The sequence below is a fragment of the Coloeus monedula genome, assembly GCF_965178545.1.
Source record: "Coloeus monedula genome assembly, chromosome: 21".
NCBI classification, from domain to species: Eukaryota; Metazoa; Chordata; class Aves; order Passeriformes; family Corvidae; genus Coloeus; species Coloeus monedula.
The window spans coordinates 10,615,999-10,630,899 of NC_138801.1; the positions used below are offsets into that span (position 1 = coordinate 10,615,999).

Consider the following 14,901-nt stretch of genomic DNA (forward strand, 5'->3'; position numbering starts at 1 on the left):
CGTGAGCCAGGGTGCAGGAGTTCTTTGTCACAAACTCAGTATAAAAGCTCCCAGCTACTCAAGCAGCCAGTCAGAATATTTGCAGAATAGGGATTTCTGATTTTCTGTGTGAAAGCTGTGTATGGAATAAAACTGCCCCCACAATGAGACACTGTGAGGCAGGTGCAGCCACCCTGCAGGCTCCTTGAGCCTACAGCTGCTGGAATAGGGAATTCAGCATCCAGCATCCTCTTGTTTGGCAGAGCTCTAACTTCAAAGTACTGTGTAGGAATTGCAAAAGGAAAATAACTGCTTCCAGGGTACAGTACCCCTGGGAGATGTCTGGTTCCCTTGGTTCCCTTGCCTTTGGATGCCCTCCACAAAGAAGGGATGGCTCTGCCAGGCTCCTTTACTGGTGTGTAGCTGATCCCACTCCTATGAGTCCTAAGCATGAAGATGTGTCTGGGACTTCCCAGTGCTCATTCCCAGATACAGACTTCTCTGCAGAGTGTGGAACAAACATTGAGGGACTGCCCACATCAAGGCCTTCACATTTCTTGGCCATCAGGGAACTCCAGGTGAAGTGTTTGTGTAAATCAGAGGGCTTGAAGTGGTCACTGGACATTGTTTCCATCATCGTGCTTTGGCACGCTCTGTGGGATCTGGCCAGGTTTCATCAGAAAGCAGGGATTGAATTCAGTTTCCTGACTCCAACACCTCCCTGGACAACTCACTGCAATGCCTGACCACCTTTATGTGAAGAAATGTTCCCTGAAATCCAATCTAAACCTCCCTGAGTACATCTTGAGGCCATTTCCTCCTGTTCTGTCACGTGTTAACTGGGAGAAGAGGCCAACCCCCCCTGGCTGCACCCTCCTGTCAGGGAGTTTTAAGAGAGTGAGAAGGTGCCCCCTGAGCCTCCCTTTCCCCAGCCTAAATCATGTTTCATACACATGAAACACTGCAGTGCTGCAGGAGTCAGAGCTCAGTGGCTGTTGGGTTACCAGTCGTGGTGCTCAGAGCAGAATTCAGACCGTAAGCACACGCTGACTCCAGGCACTGTTCGGAATTCCAGCCGAGCTAAGGGTATCAGCAAAGGCCCAGCGCCCGGCCTCACTGGCGTCTCTGTTTGCAGCTGCGCTCCCAGGTGGGAGAGGGAAGGTGTTTCTCCGTGAACTGCTCCGAGAAGGCGAAGGAACAGGCGCTGCAGGTGCTGAAGCACTTCAACGTGCAGGTGTCCCTGAGTGACATCTTCAGCCGCTGCCAGGTAGGACGAGGCTGGCTCGAGCCCCGGCTGCCGCTCGCTCGCCGCTCCCTGCGCTGCCTCGGTGTTCTGGGCCTTGCTCTCAGCGTCTTCTTGGTTCCCAAGAGTTCTGCTTGAACTTTGGCAGCACCTGGCAAAGCCGTGAGGAGTTCTGAGTGCACTCACGTCTGTCACAGTGCTGAGGGCTCAGTCAGGGGACCAGAGGCTCTGCATCTGCAGCTTTGCTAGAAACTCGCCTGTTTTTCTGATTTTTGGTACTTGGCATGTGTTTTGGCATTGACTGTCATGGTTCTAGTCTCTTTGTTGCTGTGTTCTCTGTCTAGGACACATGCTGTTTTAATTATAAACCATGTTTAATTATGGCTCTGTGATTCTGTTAACACTTAATTACTTTAATAGGAGGATTTTTTTCATAGGACTTCTTTTTTTTTTCAGGAGCTATTAGGTTAATTCATGTCCATGCTAGTTGATGACTCCAGATTGTGTTTGGCACGGGATATCTGTGGATTGCTGTTAAGAATAAATTTTAATTGTGTTAGCTCAAGTCACCATCTCTTCCAATTTCATTCTTGTATTTGTTACAGCAACACGCCAAAACTTATCCCTTCCCAAACTGCAATATAAACCAACGGGCAACTTCAACATCTTTCACCTTAGCAGTGTTTAAAGAGAGAAAAAGAAGCAAGTTGGTTAGAAAATTAGCTTTTTCTTAGGGTTAAACAAGCCAGTGAGTTTGGCTCGGTGCCTCATGGTGGAGATCTGGGGTCTCCTGGCCCGGTGGAGTTGCACAAGTGGTGCAGGAGCAGCACTGGCTCCTGAGCAGACACACCAGAGAGCGTGTCCTGGACCTCTGTTTATATCTGCTGTCAGATGTTGAAACTGAATCTGTAACTTAGAGAGCAAATGAGAGTTGTTCAGCTGGGCAGGTTGGCTGTGAGAGGAGACTGACGGAACTCCCTGCAGGTCGGATCCACAGAACAGGGGTTCATCTTACTGCAGGATAAATGGATATATTCGGATATGGGATACTGCCTTCAGTCCTGTGGTTTTATTGTCCCAGAACAGATTGCAGTTCTTACACATATATATATTTATAGTGGCACGCTGGCTTCTTGGCTGTTTTAAACAAACCTTTAAAAAACCTTGTGGATTCTCCGATTCCCTGACATCCCATAAAATAGCAGCATTCCTCCTGATGGTTGTTGAAATGCCACAAAAATAAGCACACACATGCACAAAGCCATGCTGCAGGAAACTCTGTGCTCTCTAATAAATGCACGAGACCGTGCAGCAGACGATGGAAAACTGACCCCTCACCCAGGATCTGGGGTCTGGAACTGGTTAACTCTATGGGTTTAGTACATGCTGTCTTCGTTTACAGTATAAATAGGGGTAATCAATCAGGCTAGGAGTATATACTAAGTGTTCTCTTACTTCCAGGAGAAATGCCTTCCCCGTAAATTGTGGTGCTGGAACAGCTGCATGTTTCATACCCCTCAGCATGGGAAGATGCTGATTTGTCAAACCCCTCCCTGTTCTGAATCATATTTACCTTCATTTAAAGCTTTGGCATTTTGGAGCTGATTTTGCTCAGCTGTCTCTGCAGACAGCACAAGCTTGGCTGATGTGCTGCTGATGCTCTGGAGGAGAATCCCAGCCCTCCCAGCTGCACTTCCCGGGGTTGTGTATGAGGGGAGCCGTGGGCAGCACGGGGAGCGGGATCATCCCCCAGCACTGCGGAAAACTGACAGCCCACGTCAGCAGTGGCAATTTCTGCCTTGAGGAGGGTGCTCCAGGCCTCCATGGCCAACAGAGGCCTCAGCAGTTCTTTTGTATGTCCTTCCTAAAACATCCTCATTCTTTGCAAACCTAATTGGGCTTAATTAGGATGGCGGCCGGATCCTGAAACTGCTGAGCTGTGCCTGCCAGCCTGTCTGTGCTGCTCCGGGGCTGGGTCACAGACCTTGGGGCTCCCACACTGCTCTGAGCTCTGCCCCTCCTTGCAGAGCACGTGGCAGAGAGGGGTGGCAGAGGGGTGATGGAGGGGTGACAGAGAGGGGTGGCAGAGGGGTGATGGAGTGGTGATGGAGGGGTGACAGTTTTGGCTGCCCCTGCAGTGGGAGAGCACGGTGGGCACACAAGCAGGGCTCCAGAAACAGCCAGTGCTGCTGTGTCTGTGCTAGGCAGGAGGAGGAGGAGGAGGATGGGCAGTACTGATCCATGGGCTGGGCCACTCTCCTCCCTCTCCTGCACGGAGCTGGGCCTGAGCTGCCGGCACAGGATGGGTTATCTGTGCCATCAGCCATCGAAGATAAGCCCTGGCTGTGTGTCACACAGGAAGCAATGTGACATCCTGCCTGCTCCCTCTGTCTCATGGAGCAGGGCCCTGTTTTGTCTCTTGGGCTTCTGTTCTGTAAACGATTGGAATGAATATGGCAGCAAATGTTGTCGTAACAATTAATGGGGGAAGTGTAGAACACGTGGTAAAACTAGTCCTGATTCAATGTTGTACCCAAGACTGCTGGAAAATGTGTTTCCTCTGTCAGCTCCCTCAGCAGGGACGGACGGGCTCGCTTTTGCAGATGTAAAGAATGGGCTTGCTTTGTAACCCTGCCAAAACACTGCTGTTTCTTCTGTTAAAACAATGGCCAGTGCTGGCTACCTCTGTCTGACCTAGAGCAGCAAGTGCACGGGGAGTGTCACCCAGGGGCTGCTCAGCATTTCTGCTCCCACTTGTGCTGGGCTTCAGCTTGGCCGCTCCAGTTAAAGGCTCCAGGACTGGGGACTGCTGCCAAAGGGGTCAGTGATGGTGCAGGAATGACCTTTTCATTCCATGTGTCCCTCAAGTGCTGCATGGTAAGAACGTGGTGATGATCCTGGGAAGCCACCCCTGCACAGTAGCTGTAGCTGGGCCTAGTGCTGCCTTTGGTGAGGAATGTTTTAGTGAGGCTGAGTGAAAATTATATTAATTCTGTCTTTTGGTGATGTGCATTAAAAACCTGTAGAAGTTCTACATTTCATAGCCTTAAAATATTAGAAACCCATTCCGTCTATTTGAAATGCAAATGTCACATGCCTGTCACCTCTGCACACGTTTGAGTATCATGTATTTTTCTTCTTTTCACATAGCTGAAATCCTTCCTTCAGGAAGGGACAGTGCGAAATGATGCTTGGGGTGTTCAGACATGATCAGTTCAGCACACTGAACCCTTACAGTAGTCAGGAAGATCTCTGTGGAGTTGTTGGGGGCTGTTGTGGGGAGCCTTAGGGTCAGCTCACAGCCTGACTCACCCGGGAGGTCAGTGATGCTCTGCTCTCCACAGCTTGGAGGAGGTTCTAACAGAGAACCAGCAGTTAGAGAAGGAAAAAACACCCAAAACCTGCTGAAGAAGGTGGCTACTGGATGGCTCCGGTCATGGGCACAGACAACTGGCAGCTGGATCATTTCACAGCAGGGTGAAATTGAGTTCCTCTCTCAGGTCCATTCATTCACAGCTGTGGTTGTCTCCTGCCCTCCCTGGTGCTGTCCCTCTTTGGGACATCCTGCTGTGACACCTGAGTATGGCCTGGTGGGACAGCAGGAGGACATGAACTCCATGTCTCCATGTCGTTCCAGTCTCTTAAAGAAACTCTTGAGAACAGCCATGTTTTGGCAGGATGCATTACCTGGATGACTGGTGGGACTTCTGCCATCTTGCTTTTCCATGCCATGTGATTGAAGGTCCACCCAAAGCAGGGGTGGGCTGCACCTCTGGACCTGCCACTGTGCCAGGGCCTTGTCGCTGGCTGCTTGGTGAGCCCGAAGGCCCAGCACATTTCATTTCCCATGGCTGAGGTGTCTGGCCCTGCAGGGCTGGCAGTCTTGGCGTGAGCAGTGCTGCAGACAGGGAGGAGTCCCGGGCTGGATGGTGATAAACTGAGGGGATAAACACTGCAGGTTGGTAGCTTTACATCTTTATATCACAAGGGTTTGTCACCATGGCTTGAAGGGACAACTGTGTCCAGTGGTGTTTGGGCTCACTGAGAAATTTCTCCTGGAATCTGGAGAAGGAAGAACCTTGTGGTTCAAGGTTTCTAACTGCTGTAAAACCCTTACCAGTGTGAGGCTCTGCAGCTGGAGTTGGGGCCAGCAGGGCCTGTCCATCTGCAGGGAAGCTGTGCTGGGCTTTACTCAAAGTGTAGCTGCTGCTCAGCTCCGTTCTGGGTCTGAGGCTTTGCTCGGGTACGAGGGGGGAGCGGGCTGGGGGAGCCGGGTCCTGCAGAGCCGCTGTGCCACCCCCACCTCCCCCGGGGCTCTCTTTCCTTTCCCACCCTCTGTTTGACTTGACCCTTTAGCCTTTAAGCTGGCCGGGGCAGGGACCCTGCTTGAACAATACCTAACGCAACAGGAGGCTGATCCCAGGTGAGGTTTCAAGGCTTTCCTGCAAGGAAAAATGATTGCAATTATATCCCCTGCAAAAATAAATGTGCGGGCAAAAAAAATCCCAGGCTCCAGCTGCAGTTAGTGCATCTGAACAGCCCCGCATTGATGGGGGGATTAGCTGCACATTCAAATAGGTTGTCTCTTGCACTTCACTGAATGCTCTGATCCTAAATAAGCAAATTACATCACCTATTCTGATGTCCTGTTTAACTTATGACCTCAGCCTGAGCGCTGCAGGATGTGAGAGATAGCTGCTCGATTTCACTGTCTGGAGATCTGATATATTTTTCTACTTTTTTTGCCCCCCCTTCCCTGTCTTTCAGTTTCCAAACGACTCACCCCAGCCTTTACAAAGGTGTTAGCATGGGATTAGGAGTAGGCGGGGAGGAGGGGGGAGAAAGAGAGGAAACCACTTTTTTTTTTTTTTTTTTTTTTTTTTAGATTAGGTGCAAAAGCATTCTAACAGTTGCAGCAAATGTTTCTGGTTTTTTGTGGTTAAGGTAACGAATTTCATTGCTGCAAAGCTCATCATGTGCAGGCTGATTTACGCAGAGGGAGCCCAGGATGGAGCAATCCATTTAGCAGGGACAAAGAAAAAGGCCTTATGATGAGATGGAAACCCTGTGCTTGGGGCACTTTGCGAGAACCTTTGAAGCCAGCCTGGGAACTCTGGCAATATTAGTCGATAATTAGTAATATAGATCCCTCAAGCTGTCGTTTAGATTGAAAATGTGCATGTCTCTCATGAGCCTCTGTCACACCAATCTGATCAGCAGGCTTTTTTCTTCCTTTTATGTGGGTTGCTCTGTTGGTCCAGATGATGATGAGAACTGCCAGGCATCGTCTTTCTCACTCACTTGTGAGCTGAGCAGCTATCTCCTGCTCCAGCGTGGCATGGGAGTGGAACCAGGGCAATTTTGTTTTGTGGTCACCTTTCCTGGCCTGAGCAACAGTCATTTTATTCCTTTTAAAATACCAGTTGTCCTTCCCCATGCGCAGAGAAAAACCAGTAAGATTTAAAGGCTGCATATTTCGTGAGATGTTTCTGTCCCAGCAGACAGCAAGGGTTTGGTCTCGGGAGTCTCTCAGGACAAAAAGCATCTTCAGCTCCAGTGCGGCTGAGACAGCATCAAAGAATTCGAAAATGGCAGTTCTCATAGCCCCTGGTTCAGCTTTTGAGCTGCCTTCCACTGATGCAACATCACGTCCCCATTTACTTCCTTTCAGCCCTGAAATCTCTTTGGAGAGCGCTGTGTCACCCTCTAAATGAAGAATTAAGAAGGGTCATGTGTGCTGGATTTCGATGACTTGGGAATGCTGAGAAGGAGAATATAGTTTGGAAACCCTCTGTGGTTTAATAAAAGGTTCATCCATAGGATGCAATTTGTCAGCGCCTACAGGTCAGGAAAACCTGTGATTAAGAGCATCTGTGGTTTCCCCAGATGTGTGAGTGAGCTGCTCACTCCTCCCCAGCCACCCAAACCCGGGCTCAGCCAGTGCCTGCCCACGATGTGGGCTGTGATTTCTTGTTTCAGAGTGTGATTGTTCAACACAAAGGGTAAGGCCCTCTTAATCTTTTTGTTTATCCTGGGCTTGGCAATTCCGATGTAATCTGCAGCCTGTGCTGCAGAGGCTCCAGCCAGGAAGGACAGCTGGTATTATTCTGCCTCGACAGACACTGTTGAGGGAGCAAATTGCCCTCCAAAGGTGCTTGTCCAGGGCTGGCTGAGTGGCTGAGAGGCGAGTGCTCCTCGCCCTGGCACTGCGCCTCGAGAGAGGGACCGAGCTCTTTGTGTGGAGAGGCTCTCCCCAGCAGTCATTAAACACCATCAGCCTCTGGGATAATTTGTCATGGCAAATTCTGCTTCTTTTGAGGCTCTGGGGGAGATTTTTGTTTGCTAATCTCTAATGCTTTATAAACGACAGTGAGGGCTCGTAGTGAGTGGTCGCTGTTACCTGCAGGGGGGTTGGGACACCCCAAAGCAGCACAAAGATCATGGAATGCTTTGGGTTGGAAGGGACCTTAAAACTCATCCAGTTCCAGCCCCACTGCCATGAGCAGGGACACCTTCCACTGTCCCAAGGTGCTCCAAGGCCTGTCCAACCTGGCCTTGGGCACTGCCAGGGATGGGGCAGCCACATCCTGTGCCAGGGCCATCTGTGCCAGGGCCTCCCCACACACACAATGAAAAATTTCTTCCCAATATCCCACCTAACCCTGCCCTATGGCAGTGGGAAGCCATTCCCTGTGTCCTGTCACTCCAGGTCCTTGTCCAAAGTCCTTCTCCAGTTCTCCTGGGCCCCCTTTAGGCACTGGAGATTTCAAGTAGACACAGAGCAAGCCCCAACGTGTGGGTGCCAGGCAGGGGGGCAACACTCTGTCCATGATGGCTCTGCAATGTGATATGTGAGTGCACACAGCACCAATCCTGTAAAATTCCCAGCCTGGAGCTGGCTTAGCCCTGTGCTGTTGGCCACATAAAACTCAGAGTCCCCCAAAAAAGGGCTCGACTGGGCCTAATTCTCAGCAGCGAGCCCGGCCGGCACTGCCTGGTTCCCACAGACTGTACACTTCCCTGCCAAGATTTCAGTATCTTCAGAAATTCAGTGGAGCATGAAGGTCACAGCAAGGGGAGAATGACAGCCTGAGAGGTTTTTTTCCCTTTTCAGCAGCTCGGAGCAGACTGTTGTCTCTCTCTCCTGTTGACTGTTTTCATAGGGTTAGCGTGAAGTTTATGTTTTCCACAGCCCAGTGGCAGTCGGAGCTGGGAATGCAGCAGATCAGCTGTGTTTCTTCAAGGAAGACGGTCTCATGTTGCAGGCTTTCTTTCTCAGTGTCTGCAAAAGCTTGGTTTCCAGTGAAATTTCCCTTACAGATCTTTGTCTTGAGGTTCTCTTTGTGGATGTATGTGAGAGACTGTACCCAAGGTTTCGGTTTGGGTATTTATTTCGCTTCTTTTATTTTCACTTGCAAAGCTGCAGGCGGAAATTAAACTGCAGTGGGGGGGGCAGGGGGGGAAGCTGTTAATTTTTCACGGTGTTATGTATTCCAGTGCTCAAAATGATGATGCCAAATTAGCCATTAGAGGTCAAACCTCAGCTGACAGCAAATGTTTTCTTTTGAGGAAGTCATCCTTATTCCTGGGAACCAGTTTTGTTCTCCTGTGCTAAATGCAAGAAAGGTATGAATGTGTGGTTTTTCCTGGAGGGCAACACTAGCTGGAAAAATGCTGGTTTTAGCCAGTGGAAACAGCACAAGCAAACAACGATTGGCAGTGAAAACAGCACTTGTATTTAGACTAGCATAGAAAAGAAGACACAATGTAGTGCAGAGTAAATGTTCTTTTATACAGCCTGTACAAGGCTTTTTCTTCCTCTCGTGGGTTTGGACAGACTATGAAGTGCATTGGTCAGCAGAGATGCTGGTGCACTGGGAGAAAGTAATGAAGGGTCAGCGGGTGACAGTGATGGAGTGACTATACGGAAAAGAGGAACTCTCTGGAGAAGGCAGCGACACAGCTCCAACTCCCATGTGTCCTGAGGAAACTGTCCCCATGGCTTCTCTCAAATGTCATGAGAAAACAAGAGATTTTTAGCCAATATAAGTTCTGTTGGTTTCCAGTCCCCTGTGCCTCCTGAGGTCATAGTTCAGTGTATTGACTCTGTCAAGAAGTCAAAATTCCCATGTTTTATGCACTGTGTAGTTTCTCCTCCTTTTTGACATTGGTGCCCTTATAATGTTCTTTGTTTGTGTGTCATGGTGAGGGTGGCTTGGCCCTCCCAGTGTTTGAATGGGGGTGGACACTCACCAGGGTAGCACAAAGATCATGGAATGCTTTGGGTGGAAGGACCTTAAAAGCTCATCCAGTGCCATCCCCTGCCACGGGCAGGGGCACCTCCCACTGTCCCAGGCTGCTCCAAGCCCCAGTGTCCAGCCTGGCCTTGGGCACTGCCAGGGATCCAGGGGCAGCCCCAGCTGCTTTGGGCACCCTGTGCCAGGGCCTGCCCACCTTCCCAGGGAACAATTCCTTCCCAATATCCCATCCATCCCTGCCGTCTCTCCCAGGTCTATAGCGGTGCCAGCAGCAGATCTGTGTTCCTTCAGAGGAATGTGGGATCTCCAGGCATGTTTGGAACCTTCCTTGGAAGCACCATACGCTGAGCTGCACATACTTGGTTTCAGTGCAGAGTTTGCCAAATCTGTAATTGCTCAGCAGCATTTATCTGAAGACCTTTAGGCATTAAACTGTGTCACTTCCTACTGGCATAAAGCAGCCTCTATCTGTTATTCACGGTATTAGTTGGACAAGGTGACTCCCTGTGCCAGAACTGTGTGTCCATGGGTCCTGGGGAGATGTGGTGCAGGATTGTCTTCAGCACCTGCTGCTGCAAAGGCATTTCCAGCCGGTGATGATGGTCAGCAACATCCGTGGGGTTCTTTGGCCTGTTCAGGAAGGAAGGCCTTGTCCCCACAAGGTGCATCTGGTCTGGATGAGTGACTGGATGGAAGAGACCATTGGGGGTTTGTGTGAACACCCTCATCCAAGGACTACACAGAAGCAGGGACGCAGAAACAGGGACAGCCACAGCAGTCTCCTGGTGAAGAGAGACATGGGAAGCCTCTAAATGAGTTTCTCAATTCATGCGTTGTGTCAGTCTTGATGAAGAGGATGTTTTGCAGCTATTGTGATGCAATGCAGCTAAGCCCAAGGTAGGATCTGGCTGAACAAGCTTAGAGGGAGAAATGACAGTGTAGGAGTTTTGGCAAAGGTGGAAAATGTAACATTCAGGGCATGCTCCTTGTGAGTCATTAACTGTTCTCTGGATAAGGGGATTTGGGTGATTTACTTGTCCTAATTTAAGACACACAGTCTGAGTTGATCACCCTTTTATTCATGGAAGTGCTGGGACAGGATGCAGGTGAAAGCCTGGTTTTGTCTCATGCCCAAAAGCTTCTCTATTCCCTTTTCCACCTCAGCTTTTCTCTTGATGGTTTCTGGGAGAGCTGCCCCTGCTGAGGCATTTTAGTGGAGTGGGAGAGTAGCTGATGTCTGAGATGAGCACAGCCAGGTTTATTTTTCTTACTGCACATTAAGATGCCTGTGGTTACAGGTGTCCTGCAGCCAGGAGGGTGGTCCCACAGCCCTTGTCCCCTGCCTACTTGTCCATCCTTCATGTTTGCAGCTCACGCCTGGGGAGGGGGCACATGGGCAGCCACATGTTGAGGCTGATCTGGCTGAAATGGGAGTTCCCACCCACAGCTGGCTCAGTGCCTTGTAGTCACAAGGGATATCCCAGGAACAAGATACATCTCAGGTGTACTGATGGTATGGACTGTTCCACCTCCAGCAGCCTGATCCTGGTTGGGTGCCCTGCAGAGGTGTGGGTGGACCAGTAACCTCTGCAGCTGTTGTGGTTTTAATCTGACAGTCTAATTTCATGGATTTTAAAGAAGGGGAGATCACTGAGCTTGGTCCTGGCAGGAAGAAATGAGCTGGTGGTTGGAGAGAAGAAAGTTGGTGACAGAGGAGTCAGAGGAGGAACACGGTTCCCTACAAACAAGGTCATGTGAATGGTGACAGCATGGAGTGATCAATGTGCAGGAATAAGAGGTCACTGGGGAGTCAGCCTGAATGCTGAAGCCTCTCAAAATATCTGGAACATTGTGGAAAAGAAAGTTAAGAAGACATCAAGTAAAGCCAGACAGCTCTTGCCCCCTGGCCTGCCTCGCTATCCTGCTTCCCTCAGCGTGGCTTTGCACACTCCAGTTCCTGACTGTGCAAAGGAGCTGGGCACTCAGAAGTTGTTTGTGCTTCCCTCCGTGCAGACAGTGCCCTGTGGCCAAGGGCTGAGCCTCAGCTGCCAGGACCAAACCCACCCACAGCCAGGGCCAGCCTCCCTCGGCCCGGCCAGCTCCGGCTGCCCGCGGCTGTGGGGCCGTTCCTCCCCCGAGCGGGGCCTTCCCTGGATCAGCCGCATTTACTGGCATTTACTGGCGGGCTCAGATTACCCCAGTGAAAATAATCGGTTATGCAAAGCTACGCTGTTTAGATTGGGTTTCTTCTGTGTGGCCAGCGAGGTGTGAAAGTCAATCTGCGCCACAAACCCTGTGGGCACTTTCTCTCTGCTGGCTGGATATGATAGCTCTGGGCTTGCGCTCTTGGGGGGGAAAGCTGGCTCTGGGCTCGGCTCAAAGGGACACAAACCACAGGCGGTTACAGTGGCACGGGGCACCTAAACCCAGCCTAGCAAAGCCAAGGGGCCACCTGAGAGGAGGGTGTGAGGTCTGGGTCTGGGGAGCCCTTCGGCCACCTCAGCCAGGCTGGCAAGGACAGGCCATGGCTGCTGACAGAATATGCTTGTACTGGTTTTATCATGGAATCACAGAATAATTGAAGTTGGAGAAGTCCTCCAAGATCATCAAATCCAACCATTCCCCCAGCACTGCCAAGGCCACCATGTCCCCAGGTGCCACATGCACTCTTCAATCCCTCTGGGCTGGGCAGCCTGTTCCAGTGCCTGACCATTCTGCCTAATACCTAATCTGGACTTCCTTCCTCTGGCACAACTCGAGGCTGCTACCGGTGCACTCCTGTTCTCAGGCCACCATCACGGTCCACGCAGGAACAGCAGAGTAACCAGTAAACCCTCACCATTAGGAGAAGGACTTGCTGTCACAGGAGTATTTCATAGTATCCCTCTGATACTTTTCCTTACAATCATCTTCCTTTTCTTCCCCAAGGAATCACAGATTTGGAGTTCGAATGCAGAAAAGTCCCTGTGGACCAACAGCCCCTCCTGATCTCCTGCCTGCAGCCACGGTGTCCCAGTGACCCCTGCCCAGAGAGACCCAGGCTCGCTCCCAGTTTGAGCTGGTGGGGAGGCTGTGGGGGGGGCTGCGGGTGGCCATGGCTCAGGCTGGAGCCCTGAGCTGACCACCCCAGTGTGGTGTCAATGTGTGGTCACAGCAGTGGCACGTCACAGTCGCTGTTGAGGGGCTTGCTGGCTCCTCCTTGGTGTTCATAAGCACTGGAGCATCTCAGGGTCCGCTAGGGAAGGTCCCAGGGCCGCTGGTTTGCCCAGGTTCTGCAGGCGCGATGGAATGGGAGAAACACAGAAAGGCAGCTCATGCATATTTAAATCAGTGCCAATTTATGCTGTCGCTGATCTGTGACTTACCGCAGTAACATTCATATTCAGCTTTAATGCCAAAAACAATACTCAGCTGCTTTCTTACTCCTTAATGAAAAATACCTCTTTAGGGCTTCTTTGAAGTCCCCACCCCTGAAAATCCCGGCTATATTGTCGTCATTGTTACTGTTAACAGCCCCTGCCAGGCCCGGGAGCCTTTCCTGACGGATCGCTCGGCGGGGCTTTGTCCGGCGCTCCCATTCAGCGCCGCGCTACAGCCAGTTTGAAATGGCTAATGACGGGCCTCCCAGGGGACTGCTGCCAAGCTCTCAAAGACCTCCCAGGTTTGGAAGTGGCAGGGTGTCCTTTTCCTGGGGCCAGCCGCAGAAGGAATGCACACACTCAGATTCTCCTACCTAAGCTGCATCAGCCAAGTTATTTTTTCAGTTGCAAAGAGTCATCCATGCGTACAGAGCCGGTTGCTTAGCAGGAGAGAGATAGCTGTGTCAGTAGAGGACATGGAATAAATAGAAGGAAAAGGTTAGGTGGAAAGATCCCCACTAGTTTGAGGCATTAATGTGTTTTAACGTTGAAAATACCCTTTTGGAAAAATACGAAAGGCTTTGAAAACTGAAGCCAGGGTCTGTGTCGGGGACAGGACAAGATTCATCCATCCCCAGGGTGCAGTGGTGGTGCAGTGATGTTTATGGGTGCCATTAGGAGTGTGAATGGTCTCGGTGGGCCCAGCTCCTACAAGCCATTTGCTAAGGAGAGCCAGAAGAACACTGGATGATCCCCGACGTCTGTTGGAAATGGGACTGGGATGTTTCTGCCAGGATTTCATGAGAGTTTCAAGTCGGTGCAGGCAGCCAGTGCAGCCGGATGGAGCTGGGCCTCTGCTCCCTGCCCCAGCCCCTCTCTCACCCCCCTCGTCCCCACACAAGTGCTTGTTTAACTGCAGGGCTGCAGGATGAGGGAACTGATCCCAGCTGAAACGGGTCTGTCAAAACCAGATGGTTAATTTTATCCCAGCTCAGCTCCCCAGTCTGGCTCGCTCTGCAGCTGCCCAGATGTGCGGGGAGTGGAGGGGGCAGGAGGGCTCTGCCTGTGCTGGGTCAGCCCAAGCGTGTGGAGCTCAGGGAGCTCCAGCCAGTGTGCCCAGAGCCCCCAGCTGCCCGGCCCCAGCCCAACAGGGTGAATGTGGCTGGTGCCCGCAGGGTCTCCGGGAGCCCCCTGCTCCAGCACTGCCCACTCCTGGTTCCAGAGATGGAGCCCCAGCCTTGGGGTAGGGGGATCAGCCCTACCCTGGTGATACCCATTCAGTTTGGACCCTCCTGGCAGTTCAAAATGTGATTAGCTGAAATTTGAGCTTCAGCTCCAAGTGAGGTGGGTGCTTATCCCTGTGTCCACACACCCCAGCATGTGGAGCAGCTCGGAGCTCATGTGCCCCTCGCCACAGCTCTGCCGTGGCTGAGCACAGCTCGCAGCTTCCAAGGATGTTTCTCCATTATTCCGAGTGAAAAGGCCTCTTCGTGCTTGGCAAATGAATTTCGCAGAGAATATGTAAGAATTGGTTCATTGCTTGCACTTGTGCTGCCAAATGCAACCAAATCTTTCCTCCCACTAATGGAGTCCAAATTAATATGTTTTCTTCTGATTAAAATTATTTCTGTTGTTGTTGTTGTTGTTGTTGTTGAGGGGAAAGCTGCCCTCTCTGCAAGTGATGCTGTACCTTTAACTGGGCTGCTGCTGTATAGAGCAGTTGAAGCTTCATTTAGCCTGAATGAAAAACTCGATGCATATTGCTGAAGAGAGGAAACTGGTGGTGGATGATTTACTTGGCATGCCCTACAGCAACGGGGTTATAAGTGAGAAGGGGAAACACCAAGAGCACTGAGATCTGAACCGGAGGAAATGCACGAAGCCTTGAAGTGACCTTATGCAAATTCCTAATGATGAGACTTAATTGAACTCATTTTTTCCAGGGGTTGTAAAGATCAAAATAACAACAGCCTTGAAATGCAAAGGTCTCTGGATAATGCATGTGAATGTATAGTTGCATACAGCCGAAAAGTGCCCCGGGTGGGTGTGATCAGCCTTCCCG

The 14,901-nt window shown here is 51.0% G+C and overlaps 1 protein-coding gene across 2 annotated transcripts in view; it reads left to right on the forward strand.

Annotated features, from left to right (window-relative positions):
• EXD3 (exonuclease 3'-5' domain containing 3) overlaps positions 1-14,901 on the forward strand; it is a gene marked incomplete at its 3' end in the record, with an annotated part of 212,792 nt that overhangs the window by 110,311 nt on the left and 87,580 nt on the right. For both annotated transcript variants that reach the window (XM_082295346.1, XM_082295347.1), the window contains one exon: positions 1,115-1,246. In XM_082295346.1, coding sequence (XP_082151472.1) covers positions 1,115-1,246 — 132 coding nt within the window. The remainder of the gene's footprint in view (positions 1-1,114; positions 1,247-14,901) is intronic.